The sequence below is a fragment of the Ciconia boyciana genome, unplaced genomic scaffold (assembly GCF_034638445.1).
Source record: "Ciconia boyciana unplaced genomic scaffold, ASM3463844v1 HiC_scaffold_37, whole genome shotgun sequence".
NCBI lineage: Eukaryota > Metazoa > Chordata > Aves > Ciconiiformes > Ciconiidae > Ciconia > Ciconia boyciana.
The window spans coordinates 592,714-611,735 of NW_027328405.1; the positions used below are offsets into that span (position 1 = coordinate 592,714).

Sequence of the window (19,022 nt, forward strand, 5' to 3'; positions counted from 1 at the left end):
AAGGAATTGTATATGGGGACATTTGGGAGCTGAGGGGGTCTGGATGTGAGATTGCAAGTAACTTGTCCATGGCGATAGTGAGAGATACTGTTATTGTTCCGTTGCATTTAGGGTGTTCCAAAAATCAATCTCGCAGTGGGTTTCCAGGTGATATAAAAGGCACTTAAAGGACCATGGAAACAGCACTGAGATCAGCTGGAGCCTTTTTCTATTAGAGCAGGACAGCCCGCCAGCCTTATTCTAGCACTTAGCCATCATCACGCCGCATCAGTTTCCATAGGGCTTCGGCGTATTTTTCAGTGCTGTCCTTTAGCATAGTTGGCTTTCCTGAACTAAGGTGCCAGACCCGCCTGAGATCAACTTATTGCTGCAGAATATCTCCGAGAGGGACCCTTGTCAAATGCTCACAACTGCTTAAAAGTCCAAGGGCTAAGGAAGCTGTCCATTTTCAGCTAGAAAGGATTGAAAACAGTATTTCAGTTGATTTCAGAAGGCAGCATCACTACAGGAAACATATTTTCCATGTCGTTTGTAAATTAATCAGTTAATGCCTCATCATTTACAAATGCACATGGCTGTGCTTTTATGAACACAGTAGTTGCCTGTCAAAACAAAGCGCAGGCATATCAGCCCTGAAACAGGAACTCTGCCCCTCCTGTCAATAAGTTTAAAAATGCCAAACTCACCATACCCCACAAAACCCAAAGAAAAACACCAATCCAAAACTCCAGCCACAAAAGCAACCCACCACTTTGTGTACAAAAAAATGAACTGTTCCCATTGTTGAAATAAAGGTGTTTACCGTGACAGAGGAGCCTCCAAAAGCTGAGAAAACTCCTTTCCTGTATTGTATTAGACCACAGGCCATACTATCCAAACAGCTCTCCTCAAGAGGTCACTAAATTGACCAGAAGAGAGATTCAAACCCTTCCTTGGAAAAAGCTCTTGTCCTTTATTGCCTAACGTAGTGGAAGAATTCAGGGGAGCAGCGTTAGCAGGCTCTGGGGAAAAATATCTACGTGCAGAAGGTGATGTCTCACTCCAGTTACTCATTCCTTCTCTCTGTGTTTAGGAAAGCACATAGAGCATTACTGTATCACTAACTAAAAAGTTCTTGAAAATGTGCCTTTGGAGAGGAACACCCAGACCTGGACAAAGAGAGCTTCTTTCCATGGCAGGTCTTACCAGAAGATTCACCTTTCCTTCTTTTCAGAACATTTTGTACCTAGTTCTGGTAAAAAGGAAGTCTCATCAAGTATTTTGAAGCTTCATGCTCCATATGCCACTCTTTTCTACACGTGGAAAAACAGGCCTGTGTTCTCTCATGGCAGGCACAACCACAACTGTTTGGTGGTTTTTCAGAAGCAAACAAGAAATGGGGAAAGCTCTCTGTTGGAGTCTAGCATTAAACAGTCCAGTATTGACCAGTAACTGAAACAGAAGAGTTCATAAACTGTTAATTAGTTCTTGTATTTTTGTATTTCCTGCCAGTCCCTCCAATCAGTCAAGTAGAAACTACAGCTCCATGAAACTCCATGTCTACAACCCTAGAGATAATACGGCAGAAGAACCGGAAAAAAACCCCAAACAAACAGAAACCAAACCCCAAACCCCATCATTGACCGTCAATGTATAAACTCCCATTTCAAACAGAAGACTAAACAGAAATCAACACAAAGGAAGTGGGAAAGGGGACAGAAAAGAGGAGGAAAAGGCTAATCTCACTGGGGGAGTGCTACGTGTACATTACAGTGGTTTCCTAAAACCCCACAGCTTGGCTACACTAAAAATTCAGCCAGGAAGGATCACAGTTGTGCTTGACGGAGCTAAAACAATGGGCATGACTCTCTGCACCTCTGCAGCCTCGAAGGACAAATACCAACTAGAGATCCTTGCAGTTACTGAAACACCAATACTAAAGCAAAAAGGGTCCACTGTCTTGCTTTGGCTGTAGTAACAGGAGGACAGCAGCACAACTTTGGAAGTGTAGAACAACAGCTAACATAAGAGCAAGACAATAAAGAAATATGCAGAACAAAAGCTTTCATGCATCCTTTTGAAACAAACCTTCACTAATTTTATTTTGCTGCTGTACTATTCAACAAGAACTGGCAAGCTTCCCAGTGCTTTATTCCTACTGCACTAAGATCCAGGTTCTGCTTTGAAATACATACAGAAATATGTGTATTAAAAACACAAACCAACCAAAACAAAAGGCCGACACTTTAGACCAAGACCTGAGGTAGCTGTAAGAATAAAGCTAATTGTGTCTCCAACACTAGGAGCACCCGAAGCTGCAGTGCTTCTACAGTGAGAGAGAGAGGACTTGTAAAGAGAGACGCAAGGCTTCCACCCTCCCTATGGCTACCCACAGCCCCAGTCAGGGACAGTCAGAGCAAGCAAGGAGGGAATGGTTTTGCTTTGTCTTTCCTTTACTTTAATTAGTGCTAAGTAAACCACCTAATTAAAATACTCCTTTCCTCCTTCCCCTTGAGGTAGAGTCCGTTTAGTGGGAGACTGCTCTCTAAATACTGGAGACCTTGACCGGGCATGGTATCTTCTCTCTGGGGGTGACCTGGACCTAGAACGAAGGTTATGACTCTTGATTAGAGAGGTGGAGCGGAGGAACTCCTCCTGATTCTTCTGGACAATCTGCTTCTCCATTACAGACATGTAAAGCAGTTACCTGGAAAATGATCGCCTGCGCTCCTGTTTAATCCTTTTATACCCCATCACTTCCTCAGCAAAATCAGTTGTAAACTCATCAGGTTTGGACCTTCTCTTTTCTTTCTTTCTCTTTCTTTCTTTTTGCACTTCTGTGTAACTGCAGTCCGATACGCTATCGAAAGACAAAAATGAAAAACAACGCAACTTCTTTGAGCCAAATACTTACTCCTCTTCAAGTCTCCGTTGTTCTCCATAAAACTCCTCCCTACATAAGGGAGGCCAAGAGCATCCAGGCTTGTGTCAGAAATAGGGTGGGCAGCAGGACTAGGGAAGTGATTGTCCCCCTGTACTCGGCACTGGTGAGGCTGCACCTCGAATGCTGTGTTCAGTGTTGGGCCCCTCACTACAAGGAAGACATTGAGGGTCCGGAGCGCATCCAAAGAAGAGCAACGAAGCTGGTGAAGGGTCTGGAGCACAAGTCCTGTGAGGAGCAGCTGAGGGAACTGGGGTTGTTTAGCCTGGAGAAAAGGAGGCTGAGGGGAGACCTCATCGCTCTCTACAATGCCCTGAACGGAGGTTGTAGTAAGGTGGGTGTCGGGCTCTTCTCCCAAGTAACAAGTGATAGGACAAGAGGCAATGGCCTCAAGTTGCACCAGCGGAGGTTTAGATTGGGTATTAGGAAAAATTTCTTCACCAAAAGGGTGATCAAGCCCTGGAACAGGCTGCCAGGGAAGCGGTTGAGTCACCATCCCTGGAGGTATTTAAAAGACACGTAGACGTGGTGCTTAGGGACATGGTTTAGTAGCGGACTTGGCAGTCTTAGGTTTACAATTGGACTCAACGATCTTAAAGGTCTTTTCCAAGCTAAATGATTCTATGATTCTGTGAATCTATGAAGGAGGTGTGTGTGTTGTTGGGATGGTATTTGAATGAGCTGTGGGTACTGCTGTTGGTACCCAAGCTGATGACGTGTGTGCAGGAGCTGGGGGATATCCTGGAGGGGGGACAGTGTACCCAGCAGATGGAGGCTGACCAGGTGCAAACTGAGGAGGGAACTGTGGTGCTGGTACCCCAGGAGGAAGAGGAAGTGCATGGGGTGGTGGAGGAGACAAGGGAGGTGGAGGCACAGGCACAAAGGCTGGTGTGGACATTGGTAGTGTTGGGGCCTGAGGCCTTTGGGTACATTCACTGCATGGGCGTCCTCGATTTGAACTTCTAAAGAAACCCCAAAACACGTGTCACTGTTTGTTACGCTCTGCCCTGATTTTCAAGAGGAAAGCGAAGGAAGCGGGAGCATGGTGGCGAGCACTCCTTGTTCCCAACTTCAGCATTTTTCTCCCTGCTTTCTGTTCATTTGAGACGACACTCATTTCTTGATCCTCAGACTTGCCTTCCACATCCTCCCCCCCAACAGTTCCCTCAGTCTTCTCTCCTTATACTCAGCTTTGCGACTCTGGATGGAGGCTGCCCCTGCTTAAGAGACTCCCACCTCCCATGTGCCAAGTGCCCACCGCGTCTCTGCCACTCCTTGAGACGCTTCATACTTCACACTGCTGATCTTCAAAGGACTGCACAGATATTAATTACACTTCCCTCGAACTTCTGGTAACTTCTTCCACGTACGCTGCCTATGTTGTTAAAATTAATTACCACTTCTGTGGTCAGCAACTCTCTGGGCATACTTATTTCATTAGAAACCAGCTGTTGTGTGAGTTATGTGTTATGGCCTCGTTTAACAGGTTACAAGTAGTAATATATTGAACTTCTGTGGCATACTTACAGTTCCCAGCCTGGTCTGCCACCGGCTGAGCAAATTGTACTGCCTCCCCTTGGATGCCCTTTTGGAGTGGGGAGAGGAAAAAGAAAAAAAATCCCATTCAGTTAATCTGAATGTCATTTTTTTAAAAGACATTCTACAGTTATAGTTACTTACCACTTGTGGATATTGATTGTCCTTGGGGGCCCAGAAGACGTGCAAATGCCGGATGTCTTAGTAGAGGAACCTGACAACCCGTGTGAATAAATGCAAGGAGTTGGAAAATCAGCTCTACTAAGATACACGAATCACTGCGGATGTTGAAATAAAACTTACCTTCTCTTCCAACACACCGCTGATTGACCCATGGGAAGACTTCAAGTGTTCAGCGGCAGTCACCAGAGCAGCAGGAGGGACAAAAGTCATGACTGGTGGTGGAGGTGGTGGTGGTGGCAGCTGCTGCTGTTGCTGCTGAAGCTGCTTGCGCAGCCTTTTGGTGTAGCCAGTTCCATTTCTGAAGTTGTTCACAGCCTACAGGCAGAAAAACATTTACAAAATGCAATATGAAACTTCAGTAGATAGACGAACAAAAGCCTCCACAGAGTAAAATGACTTGTGTACTCCGGGAAATGCTATCAAGCCTAAATAAATCAACATACAGATCTATGAACACATCACATTAAACACCGATATCAAGGACTGGTAACTCAGAGTATCTGCATTTAAAGTACCTCAGTGTTAACACCGAAATTGAAAGTGAGGCAAGCATGTTAAACAAAAGTGTGACCTGAATGTGCCAGATTGTCTCTAAAGAGCTGTAAGCTTCTGGAACAACAGGTAATGTACTTGAAAGGTACATTTAGCCTTATTCAACTTGGCTTTGCTTAAGGAGGTGTAAATTAGTCTTTTCTTCCCTTTCAGCTTTTTACAAATAGACTTTTCTTACAAACAGTTGATGTAAAAGTCATCACCTTACCTTGCGTAGGGCCTTGTTGGCAATTAAAGCATCCGGAGAAACATCTGTCTGATGACACGTTGGGCATGTGTGTTCCTCAGATTCCAGTAATGCTGTTCTAATACCTGTGTATGTTTAGAATCATCCAAACAGTTTTTAGCCAAACAGAGGAAATTCTGGGAGTCCTAATCAAGTATAAAAACACGAATATGGGTAATGGGTGAATATGGTCTTGAAGGGAAAGCATGAAGCTATACGTGTTCAATAGTGTAAAAAATTTTAGTATGCAGCAAATAACGAGACAGTCTTGACATTGCACTATTGCAACATTTGAAGATGTAGAGTAGGCTGTGTCTCGATGTTTTGACTAGTCTTCTTTCCACTATCTAGTACAGTGAGAAGTCACCAACCTCCAGGTTAATGAATAAAACACGTCTCAAAAAACCATGAGTAGGTTTGAGTTCTGAAGGTTTGAACCAGCTCTCCCGTGGAGAAGAACGTGGATTAAATGCCTAACTCTGCGTTTGTTGCAGACCACAGGAAGTCACCAGAGTTGGCTATGCAGTTTTTTAGGAGAGAAAGGCTGTGGACAAACTAAATGCATTCGATATCTAATACTGTCATCACCTGCACAATTATGCGCTCTTCTTATACTCGTCCTTCTGCATGTAAAGAGGCTTTCACTACGTACTAAGCTTTCTGCTTTTTTTTGTTTGTTTGTTTCCCTTTCTAGGAGAAGAGTCCTTTCCTGTTCAGGGTATACTTAAGTATTAAATAGAGCTGGTAACAAAGTCATGCCATTATCTCCTCTTTCTGCTTTCAGAAGATCAGCTGTGATGTTTTGAATTAACAAACGTGGGAGTAACACTTACAGTCATCACAATAACTGTTTCCACAGCAGGGAATAACAGCTGCATCACTCATTAACTCTTTACAAAGCAGACATAACAACTCTTCGGGAATAGGGTCATCTGCGGAGGAGGAGGACGGCTCCTCTGGTAAAAAGGGACGCTTCTCCTTCTTTCCTCTGGCATAAGCTTCCCTGGAGGGGGGTGGGGAAGGAAAAAGGAAAAACTTCAACGTGGGTAAAGGAAAACTCTTCCAAGCTTTGCATTCTATCAAAGGAAGAGAACATCTGCAGTTCTCCTCCCTCCACATCAGCCTTCTACAATGTAGGCATTTAGTTTAAACTACTTTACTATAGCCACAACAGAATTTTCCTTCTGCAGAACTCTCCCATTCATTGGATCAACTAAGAAATTAGCTCAGACTAGAAAAACAATTGTTTGACAGCTACAACTCAGGTGAGAAGGATCCCACCTCTCCTTTGCCAGAGGGTAAATGTAAATTGCAGGCTCAGGATAAAGTTAGTCTCCGAGGAAGGACATTTTACAAATGGAAGAAGTCGATGTTACAGCTTCTACAAAAGGAGATCCATGACAGAAAAACAGAGGTGCTACCAAGTGCATTTTAAAGCCGCCACTCTCGTCAGCACACAGGAGTATTTTCTTAGGTTATAGCAACTACTTGATAAAAGTCAGAGGGGGAGAAAATCTCAGTCCAACTGCTAGTTGACAAATGTTGCAAGAAGCCTTTGAAACATAAACCAGAAGCAAAACGAGCTTTCAAAGAGAACGACTCCACTGTAAACACTACTGAAATGTTGTGCAGAAATACAGATTCTTAGCATACCACCAGTTTAACCCAGGTCCAGGGCCATGAACAGTAGGACCACCCTATTGTAATATGAGAAAGCATCACGGATTTTATGGTTAAGAGACAATGACAATGCTTCCTCCCCTGTAACTACAGATGCTGGCCAACTTGGTTGCATTGCCCCTCAGACATTCACGCGTGGTTTCTCTCGTTCACTTTTTGGTCAGTCCACTTAAGTCCATACTTACGCACTAATAGTTGGTATTGCATACTTCCCAGTGCTTGTCAGCATGGCACCCTTTGTAGTGGGGTCTTTCACCTCCATCATGAAGCTCCTGGGAATTCCTGTGCTCTTTTTAATTCTGGGAACAGGCTCAACATTTTTGCCCTGTTAAGAAAAGAAATGCAGACATAGCTCATCTTAAGACCCACACTTCAGATGACATTGCAATGATTATTTTAAGCAGCAAAAGGCTTCAGGGCTCTCCTTTCACCTAGTGTCAGGCTTGCTCAACTGAAATACTTATTTTCCTAAAGGAATATAGCCAGGATGTCCCAAAGGCTTGAGCAGTGTTTTGAACTCACTCGACATGCTTTGGCTTCACTTCAGGTTCCCTAAGGGTGAAATATCCCTTAGCTCACCACCCACTCAGACAAGAGACACAAACCCGCTCCTCCTCCAAAGCGCAATTCCGAGCGAGAGCTTCATTCGGTGCTCTGAATCACTCACTGGGGAAACTTATATTCACCCTCTCCATACGAAGGTTGAATTCGTACCTCATGCATATGCATTCAGTGACTTAGGTCAAATGGCATGAATGCTCAGCCAGAGACTGGTGTAGTTAAAAGAGGCAAATATTCAATAGATGGCGTCAACAGAAACACCATGGGTTTATACGGAATACTAAAAACTGTGAACTGTCATCAGAAAGAGTCAAAACCAGAAAACTTTCCAGTAATAGTGAAATATATAAAACTAAGCATCAAAGCTGACAGAGAACGATCTATGGACATATTTAACGTCAATGACCTAGAAAAAAGAAAATGTTTCATTTCTATTTCCAGGTTTCCCTTGAATTTTGAAGGGCTTTGCAACATTGCCATCTAGCCTCTCTATTTCACCCCAAGAGAAACCAGTCTTAATAGCAGTGTTCATGCATTTGTTACCTAACTGCCAAGGGAAACACATTAAAAACAAACTACCACCAGAAGTCCCTCACAATCTTACCCCATGTGTTGGGCAGTTCTTTATATAGTGGCCAGGTTTTCCACAACGGAAGCAAGTATATGATGGTGGAGGTGGACCCAAGGGTTTCTTCACGTAACTAAAAGTTTTTTTGGGAAAAGAAGAGAAAGGCATGCATGTGTCTCTCTTGTTAAAACCAACACCTCTACAAGTTTTTCCAGAATCTTCAAAGAACAGATTTGACATTATCCACACTTACTTGATGGGATCATACTGGTGGCAAGACTGTATCATCACAGCTTTACTTTGTCTTCTTCCGGAGCATTGGCTTCAGCCAGATTGGCAGTCTGTTGAACAAGGCATTGTTTGACACACGCATTAGAAATGCGTTTAAGCCCACACAGCCAAAGACAACCCCACTCACCCAGTCCTGTAAAGAGCACAGCGCTAGCTGAGGTTGCATGAAAACAGCTGCTTCTATAAAATACAGCTGTCCTGGAGATGTTCTGGGGAGTCCTTACGCCATTACGTGGTGTTTATGTGCCTGTTCACCTCCTTGAGAAGAGCATTCTTGGGCACTCAGAACCTTCGGCTCTGTTTGTACCTCACATAAAGGCTTGTGTCACCAATACCATTTTCTTCCAAGTGGACTGAAGATATGTGTAGAAAAAAATATATTATCCAGATTTTTAAACTGATCTTTAAGCTCCAGACTGTTGGAAGGAGAAGATATACTACAATTTATGAAATTGTGCAGCATCCAAAGAATGGATCTATAAATGTAATAAATAGAAATGCAGAAATGGCCATGCTAGTGTCCATGCCCCAGAAACACCTCTAATTCGGCTGTTGCAAACCCTGCCTGAAATGTCCATCACTTACAGCCAATTAAATTCTTCTCTGAAAATTGTGTTAGTTTCCAATGCAACATTAACGAAACGTATGCAAAACAGTAAAGTCCTTGTGAAGTGCTGCTTCTTTGTGTCTGGAAGATGAGTAATACCACAACATGACGTTGAGGCTGATAAGGTGCTCCCCTTCTATCTTCCCAAACTGGCAACTACTCTTTACAGGACGGTATCAAAATATACAGATATTTCAAACTGAAAAGAAATACTTTAAATTCTTAAAAATCAAATTAAAGTTTTGTTCACATTACAAGAATTATCCAGCTATGGATCACAGTATAAGATTTAAAAATACAAACCAAACACTTTTTTTCTTTAAGCACTTGATGAGAATATAGATATACCTTAATAAGCTGGGCCAGAGAAAGAGGTGCAGAAGAGTCATCAGTCTGTTTGCAAAAAAATAAACACACATTCATGTTCAACAGATATTCATATTAAACACATATTCATATTCAAACACAAAAGCTAAGTGATACACTGTGAAAATGCAAAAAATACTCCAAACCATTTTTATGGCAAGAAAGAAAAAGCGCACAACAAGCTATACAGACAGACATAGCACTAGCTATGGACAGGCAGATGTAGAACATGGCACCATGTTCAGTTGTGCAAACCTTCAACCTGCATGATCCAAAAACCATCATACATTATCTGTACAACACAAAGTCATTCAGGAAATATTCTAGCGTATTCCATATGAAATACAATGCATTACTAGGCAAAAATACCAATATTCACAGGAGAACTGTGCAAATGAGGGCATTACTCAGTTTTTACTATGCTGAATCAAATGCATTGTATTTACAACATAGACTATCTTTTACTGGAAAATATCTACTAAGGTAATGTGTGGAAAATTAATACAAGGCTCCATTGTTTAGAATTAAGGGCAGCGTGTAGGAAAAAAGGCTGAGATTGTGTTTTTACGTACTGCTTTTGATGTTGCTCTCACTGGCTCACTTCGACTTCTAGAAGAAGAAAGAAAGGTGATCAGAACTTAAAATAAGGCACTTGTACCCAACATAAAGCAGTGAAAACAGATTCTAAAACCTGAACATCAAAACTTTCTGTTCTGATACTGAATGTGGACATTTATACGTATACAGAAACCGTTCCCTCTTGATACATGCAGTGCAACTAAAGAAAAACCCCACAATCACATTTCTACTTTGTCACAAATTACTCCAAGACTGACAGATACAGAACACAACAGTGCAAGCAAAGTCCTCAGATATTTTGTCTCTGCGAGTAAGTATCAAAAATATGAAGTCTCTCCTAGAGTTTTGTGTTCTTAAATAATCAACCATGAAAGTACAAAGGTAACTTTAGCCAATCCGTATATCCCTAGCATTACAAGTAGGTACCAGACAGAGTACTTCAGTTTCTAAGAAAGAATAGGGAGGCTCTAGACACTTTGAAGTGCAAGTTTACTGAAATGAAAAAAATACAACATCTGACAAAGAAATAATAAAAATGTCAGCATCATTGTCTTTACAACAGTGTTTCTGTGTGGAAGCCCAAGCACTCTGTTCAGATATCTACCATATTTAGCCATGAAAGTGCCAAAATGTGCTACATGTGTTACATATGCTATATTGACTAAAAATAGGCGCAGAAATCTCACCTGAATGCAGTTCCTAGGATTTGGGGGGAAAAAAAAGGTCTTAATTGCCTGAATCTGCTTTAAGATAATCTTGAAAACACTACAATATTGTAGGAAATAATTATTACATTTGAAAACTTGCTGAGATTCCACGTACTCATTGATCTGTGTCTGCATGCTACTCATCACCAATCAGACATGCAACCATTGATAGTGTTAACAAACTATCATCCAAAGGGTTACATCACTTTTGTAACATTTGATGTTACAAAGTTACATCATCCAAAGTGTCCCATGAGCAGAGGCAATTCAAAGGCTGCTGTGGAATTGATGTGCAAACAGAAAGGCTCATGCTTCCTGCCACTGCCAGAACACCACCAGACTCGCAACTACAGCCACCTGCCTCCTGAAGGTGAGCAAGTACAAGGAAATACCTTAGATCACCACACAATGGCTTCTTCATCCATGTACCTTGAAGGACATACTACAAAGCGAGAAACGCGTTTTTGAAGGCCTCTCCACCATTACAGCATACATCCATCATGCCCAAACATTCACCACTCCTCCAGCTGGTTCTGCAGTGTTTCCAGCTGAAGGAACAGAAAGCTAATCTGCCTGCTTCATTTGCAGTGCTGGAACAGCAGTGACATTCTTTCCTTATCCCCACAGACAGGGATTTATTTGGTCTTTGATGCTAGCAGCATCTCTCCTCTCCTTTCAGGGCAGCAGTACCATACTAGGAGAGGGGCCACTAACCAGAAATAGAGGATGCATTGACAGGACAGCACTAAGCAGACGTATCTAAATTAACCCCCAAAACAAAGCCATGTTTATAAGCTCAAGGCTGTGGCGTCCAGCATTACTAGGGAGTGCCTGAAAGCACTGCAACGACTGTTGCAGAAAGCACTGCCCAAAGTTTACATGCAGAGCCACATAAATTCAGGGCTTTTTGCTTGCAAATGCTTCATGGGTACCAGGATGCTGCTGTACTGTTTGTTCAAGGCACACTGTAACTCATCAGTCTACTTTCTTTACTGAGAAGCAACATCAGAAAGACATGGCAAAACCACAAGCTAATAATATCTACTCATTGTGGTGGAGAGGCATATCTTGAAGAAGCCTGGAAAACATGACCATTCAAACAATGCTAATGCAGCTGATAGAGAACTGGACTGTAGGAATACAGAAATGACAGCAATAATCCTCGAGTCAGGATGGCATTTGAATAGCTGTAATTTTAATCAATACACCCGATTCTCTGTCCTCCAAACAGCTTAGGAATACAGAATTAAATCCTGGAGCACGCATATCAGCTTAGGGTAAAAAAACAACCTGGAAAGAGAACTCCTAACATTTGGTAACGTGCTAAACTGCTTACTGAGGTTCAAGTTTGGAAAGGATTAACTACTCCTTCATCGTACTCGCACAAAAGGCAACATGGTTTAGGATAGCGTTCTTCTTCTCTTGCTGGTAACAGGCATTGTGTTTAGGAAACTAGTAGGAATCACTTAGGAATACAACTTCTTGTTTGCATGGTTCCCCAGCTGGCAACCCTTGGTCTTTCCTCAATACCTAGTGTGCACAAAACCCAGATTTGGGGCGTAAGAATACCTGCCATATCCCGCCCCGCCTACCGCAAATGCAACACCGAGAATCAGACTCTTCTGAGATGGGAACAATTCTCAGTTTACACTACAATGCCTATCTGTCTGTACTATAAAAGCACTAAAAGCAAACACATATGATGAGGAATCTCTCCACAGAGAGGAAACAGGATCTACAGCTTGGGTCTCAGAAAAATCAGCCCCAAGAACAAACCCAACAGACTCCTCTTCAAAGTTACCATTGTTGGAGTTTGAACCCCATGCCCCAGCAGGCCTAAAAATGTAACTCTCCTTTGGGACAGGTACAGTAAAATCTACCCCATGACAACAAAAACTAACAGCAGCTTTAACGAGAAAGATACAGTCTGAATGCCTCTGTAAACTAATACCCATCCAAAAAGTTCACACACTGGAACCCCTAACAAATAATACCATGCTTTATGGATACTCACATAACATATGTTTTGCTGGTAGCTTTAACTCCTCCTGCAGGGATTCTTCTAACAATTACCGATGAGTTCCTAGGAATCAGGGCATTATCATCTGTGTATTCTGAAAACAACACAAACACAGAAAAACACATGAGTCAGTTCGTAAGAGTGTATATTAATATGTCATTACATAGCACTTCACAGAATCCCTTTCAGATTAAAAAGCAAAATGGTCTAGGTAACATCACGCCTTTATCGTCTCAACACACTAACAGGACATTTCAAGAAATCCTCAGGTCTGAGAATCAAACACAAGCAGCAACATCTTTTCCATGTTGTTAAAATAGTTTGAACGCCAACAGCAAAATGGCCTCAAAGGTCACTAAAGGAGAGTCTGCTACTGCATGAGGTTCTTTCCTGACCGAGCTTAAGTTGCTTTTGCTGCTGTTAGGCTACAAAACCAAGAGACCTCTGGAGAAAAACAAACCACAGCAAAGTCTCACCTGCATAACCCACATTCCAAAGTCTGACTAGCTTGCCCTGCAACAACACAGGCACTTAGCTAAAGCATGGGAACTCTGCGCCACTGCTTTCAAAGCTGTTCACTAAAAACAATTCACCCATGCTGCTCATGCTCAAGACTGACAGAACACAGAAGACAGCCTGCCATCTCTGTCTATTTTTTGGAGCTTAATCCATCAGCAGTCACGCTTCTCCGCTGCTCAGTGCTTTACATTGTCATGGAAACACAACTGGCAGTGGTAGACTTTGGATCACAGATATTTTGAGGTTTTATTGAGCTTGCTTTCACAAGTAGGGCAGAATTGGCTCCAACTAAAGTGGTATCTCCTCTCTTAAGCTAATCATCTAGTTTGAATCAGCCCAAGGGACGTGGATTCTTTCTTTGCAAGGGACTTTTTGCAGAGCAGAGAGTCTCAAACAAAATTACTTATGAAGACAGCCTTGAAAAGCCTTTCGAAAAGAGCGTGTGCCTGAAGCTATCCATTATTTGCCTTGGCTTACACCATGTTAGTCTTCTGAAGAGGAGGAAAGCCTTCTCACCCTTTACGGAAGGGCCAAACAAAAAAACCAGCTCCCTGAGACACTTGGACTGAGTCAGCTTAAAATGCAAAGATCTCTCCATGAGAATGGTTTGTATGTTGTACTTACATGAGCTGGCTGTGACTAAATATTTTAAAGCACTATCAGCAGCCATTCCCTGTAATCTGCCTACAGCTGTACATACTACAAGCCCTTAACTTGCAAACTGAATCAGAACGATGGTCTGAAAACCAAAGGTGCTGTATCTCCAGTCAAGCTCTGTCAGGGCAGTTTTGCTCAGTCATGACAGGCAAAATAGGAATATGTCACAATTTATGCTCCCTTTTTCAGTATATTATTCGTATGGGCAGGAACCTCTCTTAGACCAAAACAAACCTATCATAAGACATTACTTCAACCATGAAATGAATGTTTTACTTCTACTTCCAAATGACAGAATGCTTCTTCAGAAAACTGAGAAATCATTTTGCTGAAACTAATTCCTGATCTTTCCCTCTAAGAAAACGAACAGCAAGCTTCCTCTGGACTTCAGAGCTTGCTTTTGGAGCTTGCTGTTGGAGTTTCAAACTGTCGGAGAAAGGACTCTTAATGACGAAAACAGAAGCTTTTACAGAAGTCGTATCCTAAAACCAACCCCTAGAGCTCTTCTCAAAAGGAAAATCTAACCATTACACAGCCACCTGTCAAGAAAGGCCTGCACTGGGACTTTCTGATGGAGGAGGAGCTCAAACAGTACTGAGGCCCAGACAAACAACTGGGAGATCATGCCAGCTGCAGTCCTAGAAGCCCAAAGCAGCTGTTTCTACCTGCTGAACAGAGTCATACAGGCTATTCTCTGTGGTCCAGATCACAAACCACTGGATTAAGATCAGAGTCCCAATGCGGTTTTGGGTTGTTTCTTTTTTTTTTGTATTTTGCCTGAGAAGCAGAAGAGCATATTCTCCAAGTGTTTTGTGTCAGAACGTTACAGGGCAGGAAAGAGTACTCAAAACCTTGAGTTCTGGAGTTTGCAGCTCATCCACAATATTGTGAGAACATCTCTTCTAAAAGACAGGTCAAGAAATTCAGGTCAAATTCAAAGGAGGCAAGTTGAAAGGCATCATTCTTGAGCATAGGCCTTTGGAAGGGAATTCTGCCTTTAGAGAACGTGCCTCTATAGCAAGCACGGAAGAGGACGCACACCCCCCCCACCCTTTAAAATAGGTCCTAACCATCCATTTTGCCTTCCCAGCATCTTCAAAAAAGTCCATAATATCATTTATTTTCCACTGATATTTACAGTCCTGTTTACTTTTTGCTTATATTAGCATTGCTGCTACTACTAGATTTCCAGTATGAAAAGTAACAGTTCCTGAACTGCAAAAGGTTAGAGTATTCGGAAAAATCTGAACAAGTAGGCCATCTTCACTCAAGGTTCACTTTGTTCTTTCCAAGATCATTTCAACATTCAGTCAGGACTCCTGCACAGACAAAGTTATAAAAAACCAATATTTTATGTCCGCATGTAAGAATTCCAAACATCCCATTTAGGCAGAATATCCAGGTTGAGTTTTTCCCTTTCTCTTCTGAAGGTGAGTTGAAGCATCTACAACTGATTAATAAAAACTGAAATTCACGGCTATGCATAGCAACCAAAAATTTGGCATAGATATATCTGACACTGACATGTATTCTCTAGCTTTGCTCTGAAAACCACTGAGGGATTTTTGCATTTTCACATGGAAAACAGCCTTACAAAAGCTTCAATAAGCATCTGTGTCACTGATATACCAAGTTTAAAATTTTATACTCATTTTACAAAGGTCAAGGTGCAACACAACCTACCTAGAGGAGGATCTTGTCACTGTTAAACAAGAGTGATGCTCTTTCAGGTATGAAAGATACTCCTCCTTTGACTTCACCTGTAGGCAACACCACATTTAACAGAACCGAGCCAAGCAGATGCTTTTTCTTCACTGGATTCTGATCACATATGAAAACAAAGCCACACACTTTGCAAAACTGGTAGTATGTATATTAGAGTAACACTTTATGGGGTAACATATTTAGGAGCATAAATTGTTCCTCTACAACTTTGCTTTCTGTTCCTCACCTGCTATAACAGAATTCAGGTGTTTGGCCTATTTCAAAACATTTTTTCTTCAGGTGATAATAATCGGGCTCCATCACAGTTTATTACCATCCAGCATTCTGCTTTTAAGGCTCTGTTTTACACAGACCCAACTGTTACAGGAGTGACAGCGGCCAGGTGGCCATTCAGCCTGCTAGCACTTGTGAAGCTGAAAGTACATTGGCAACTGCAGACAAAATTCACAGACCCTTCTGCAGCAAAGCCCTTAAAGCCAATTAGACATTTTTCAAAAGCTCTTGACAACTGTATTCAATACTACATGAAGAATTCAAGACTGCTGAAATGTATCTCTACCTGCGCATGTCATGCAATCCAAGGGCATCCCTAAGACCCCTAACATTGTGCTCTTAAGCCTCTTCACGGACATTCTCCTGAAAACAGTTTCAATATCTGCAGATAAACAGTGAACTTTAGGTCCAGCCATTTTAAATGCGAGGGCTGAAGTTACAGTTACTGCAGCGTACATATTGTTCTGTTTAAGTTTCAATACATCAAACAGGAAGAGAACAAAACCCACTAGTACACATTGGAAAGAAAAGACTGTTGTTACAGTGTCACAGAACCACAGGGGGGAAAAAAGAAAAAAAAAAGAAATCTAATGTTTAAAGAATGGAAAACTTTACAAGTCTTTCTTCCTGAAAAGTCACATCCCAACGTCTTTCATCACTTTCAAACTTATCACGATGGCAGGTTACCAAACTTAAACATCATACTAAGTAATACGAAACCATTATCATCTCTGAGAATCAAGCACCATTTATTCAATTTAAAAGAATTTGTGACTTCTCTAAGAAAGTTTCTTACATATAGTCACCATAAATGTTCTGCCATAAAACTGCAGTACTGCCCTGATATGGTTAACACGTAGTAGCAGTAAAAAAAACACACGGTTAGAAATGAATGATGAAATGATGCTCAATAGCATCTGAATGACAATGTCTTTGGTGTAGAAAAGGAGTTATATTAACAAGAAATTCCAAAATGTAATTTAGATACAGAGAATACTCATGTGCAAGATGGCTTTAAAGGGTCTGCATAGATTATAACTCCCAGATACACTCTTCATCCAAAATGTTGCTAGTGAGCAGTTTCTGCAACAGCCACTAAACCGGTTTTCCAGTGCAGTGGAGTCAAACAAGTGGAAGACAAAATTAAGTCACCAAACCCATTTTTTTCTTCTAATTAGCCATCTGTTCTATTTCCATCACTTTCAGCTTTCTCCGCCAGATCTCAAAGAAATCTGGCAACTTTGGTATTATAAGATATCCTCCCACACTTCCTTATCATTTTACCTAGAAGAATTCCAGGAAACCAAAACTTTTGTAAGCACTAGACGTCGCACATCAACCACTTATTCTTCTACGCCTACCTCTGCCTCTAAAACACAGACCTGAATGCAGCTGTCAGAACATCAACTACAGAAGAACAGCTCTGTGAGGCCCCCAACACAAGTCACAGCTACCGATCGTGGCCGAATCACATTATCGCTTCCCACACCACTTAATCCCCGGCACCGCTTGCCCTCCCAGTCCCCTGCCTGCTGGCAGGATGGGCCCCAGACTGACTCACGCTACGTGGGGACAAGCCACAAAGAGCAGAGTGCAGCTCCCGCAGGCCAGGGCTGCTGCAGTGCGGTCTGTGATGCCGCCAGCCAGTTGGACCCTGAGGCCCCGCACACACTGCCCCCACACACCTTCTTTGGTCTGGGCATTGGTGATCTGCAGGTCGCAGTGGGTCGCCTTCAGCTTCTCGCGGCTCATGATCTGGCGCTTGAGGTCGCACAGGGAGATGTGGAGGCCGTTGAAGGTGACCGTATCATAGTTCAGCTTCGAGGAGAACTTGTAGTGGACGCACGACATGGTTGGGGCCAGGCGGTGCCTGCTCCACAACGGCGTCTACCGTGGCAGAAGGCGCCGCGGCCTCTGCGCCAGGTTATGGCTCGCGGCGGCACGGGGAAGGGCCCACCGACGGGGCCAGGGCAAGCAGCACAGGCTGAGGTGGAGTGGGCCTAAGGCACTCAAAGGCAACGGCGCTCGGCCTCCGCTCCCTCTCTCGCACGCACTGCTCCCAGGTCTGACTGCTCGCTATGGCGACTCAGGAGCCCCTGCCTCAGCATTCCACCCAGGGGTTTCCCGGCCGACAACCGCACGGGCCACCACGAGCGCATCACTGCGCACGCACAATGGCATACTGCACCCAGGTGCTGGTGGAATGATCGCCATGGGGACGGAGGCTGTTTGCCCCAAACAAACCCCACACTGACCAAGCGCCACAGCAGGTACAGCACCAGGCTCCCGCTCCTCCTGGAGCTCCTGCCCTCCAGGTAACTCCCCAGCCACTCTGCCCCCCAATATCTCACCCCATTACGCCTCTTCGCTTCCCCCAACAGAGAGCCTCCCTCTCCAGCTGCCGATGGCAATGGAGGTGCACAGTGCGAGCTTCACCGTTCCGGCTATGCCTCCGCAAGTCACTGCCTGCGTGCTGCCCTATGTTCCAGGGCTGACGGTGTCCTCTGAGCCTGCCCAGCTCCACCCCATCACCTACCAGCTGGGGCAGGCCAGCGTCTGGCAGGGGGTGCCAGGGCCCCTGGGGGCCCCGGGGCAGCTGCTGCAGCTCCCCTGCGGGGTGCAGCTCCCCCACCTGCCTGCTCCCTGTCCCCCTGCCTATGGCTGGGGACAGCAGGTGGTGACGAGGACGCTGGTGCCCCACCAGCCAATGGGGCTGGGGCCATGGGCCATGGTCCAGGGGGAGCCCCTGTACCCAACAGGCTCCTGCCCACTGCACGTCCCTGCCCACCCCGGCCCCCCGCCACCCTGCTGCCCCCCGGCTCAGCACTGGGTGCAGGGCCCCCCTGTGCTCCACACCCTGCCCGGCAGCGCCCAGAACCCGTCAGAGGCCTCCCAACAAGGACGGGGTAGCCATCAAGGACAGCATCCCTGCCACCAGCCCCCACCAGACCGCCCTGGCTCCGCTCACCGGCAGAACCACAACAAAGCCCACAGGTGAGTTTTGGGGGGTACCAGAGCCCGCAGGTGGACGGCCAAGCTGAGGACAGCTTGC

At 43.9% G+C, this 19,022-nt stretch overlaps 2 protein-coding genes across 2 annotated transcripts; both read right to left on the minus strand.

Moving 5' to 3' along the window:
* Positions 1-1,504: 1,504 nt before the first annotated feature.
* Positions 1,505-9,547, minus strand: LOC140645725 (E3 ubiquitin-protein ligase RBBP6-like). The gene is given in 13 exon segments (XM_072849189.1): positions 1,505-1,547; positions 2,687-2,794; positions 2,894-2,947; positions 3,571-3,882; positions 4,444-4,505; positions 4,760-4,954; positions 5,400-5,503; positions 6,251-6,420; positions 7,283-7,422; positions 8,263-8,359; positions 8,480-8,525; positions 8,528-8,567; positions 9,473-9,547. Coding segments are annotated over 13 exon segments (1,446 nt in total).
* Positions 9,548-10,014: 467 nt separating this feature from the next.
* Positions 10,015-17,821, minus strand: LOC140645726 (E3 ubiquitin-protein ligase RBBP6-like). Its single transcript, XM_072849191.1, has 3 exons — positions 17,656-17,821; positions 12,791-12,890; positions 10,015-10,099 (listed from the first exon to the last, which is right to left on the minus strand). Exons 1-3 carry the CDS (start codon positions 17,819-17,821, stop codon positions 10,015-10,017), a joined length of 351 nt encoding a protein of 116 aa, XP_072705292.1.
* Between the last annotated feature and the right edge of the window lie 1,201 nt (positions 17,822-19,022).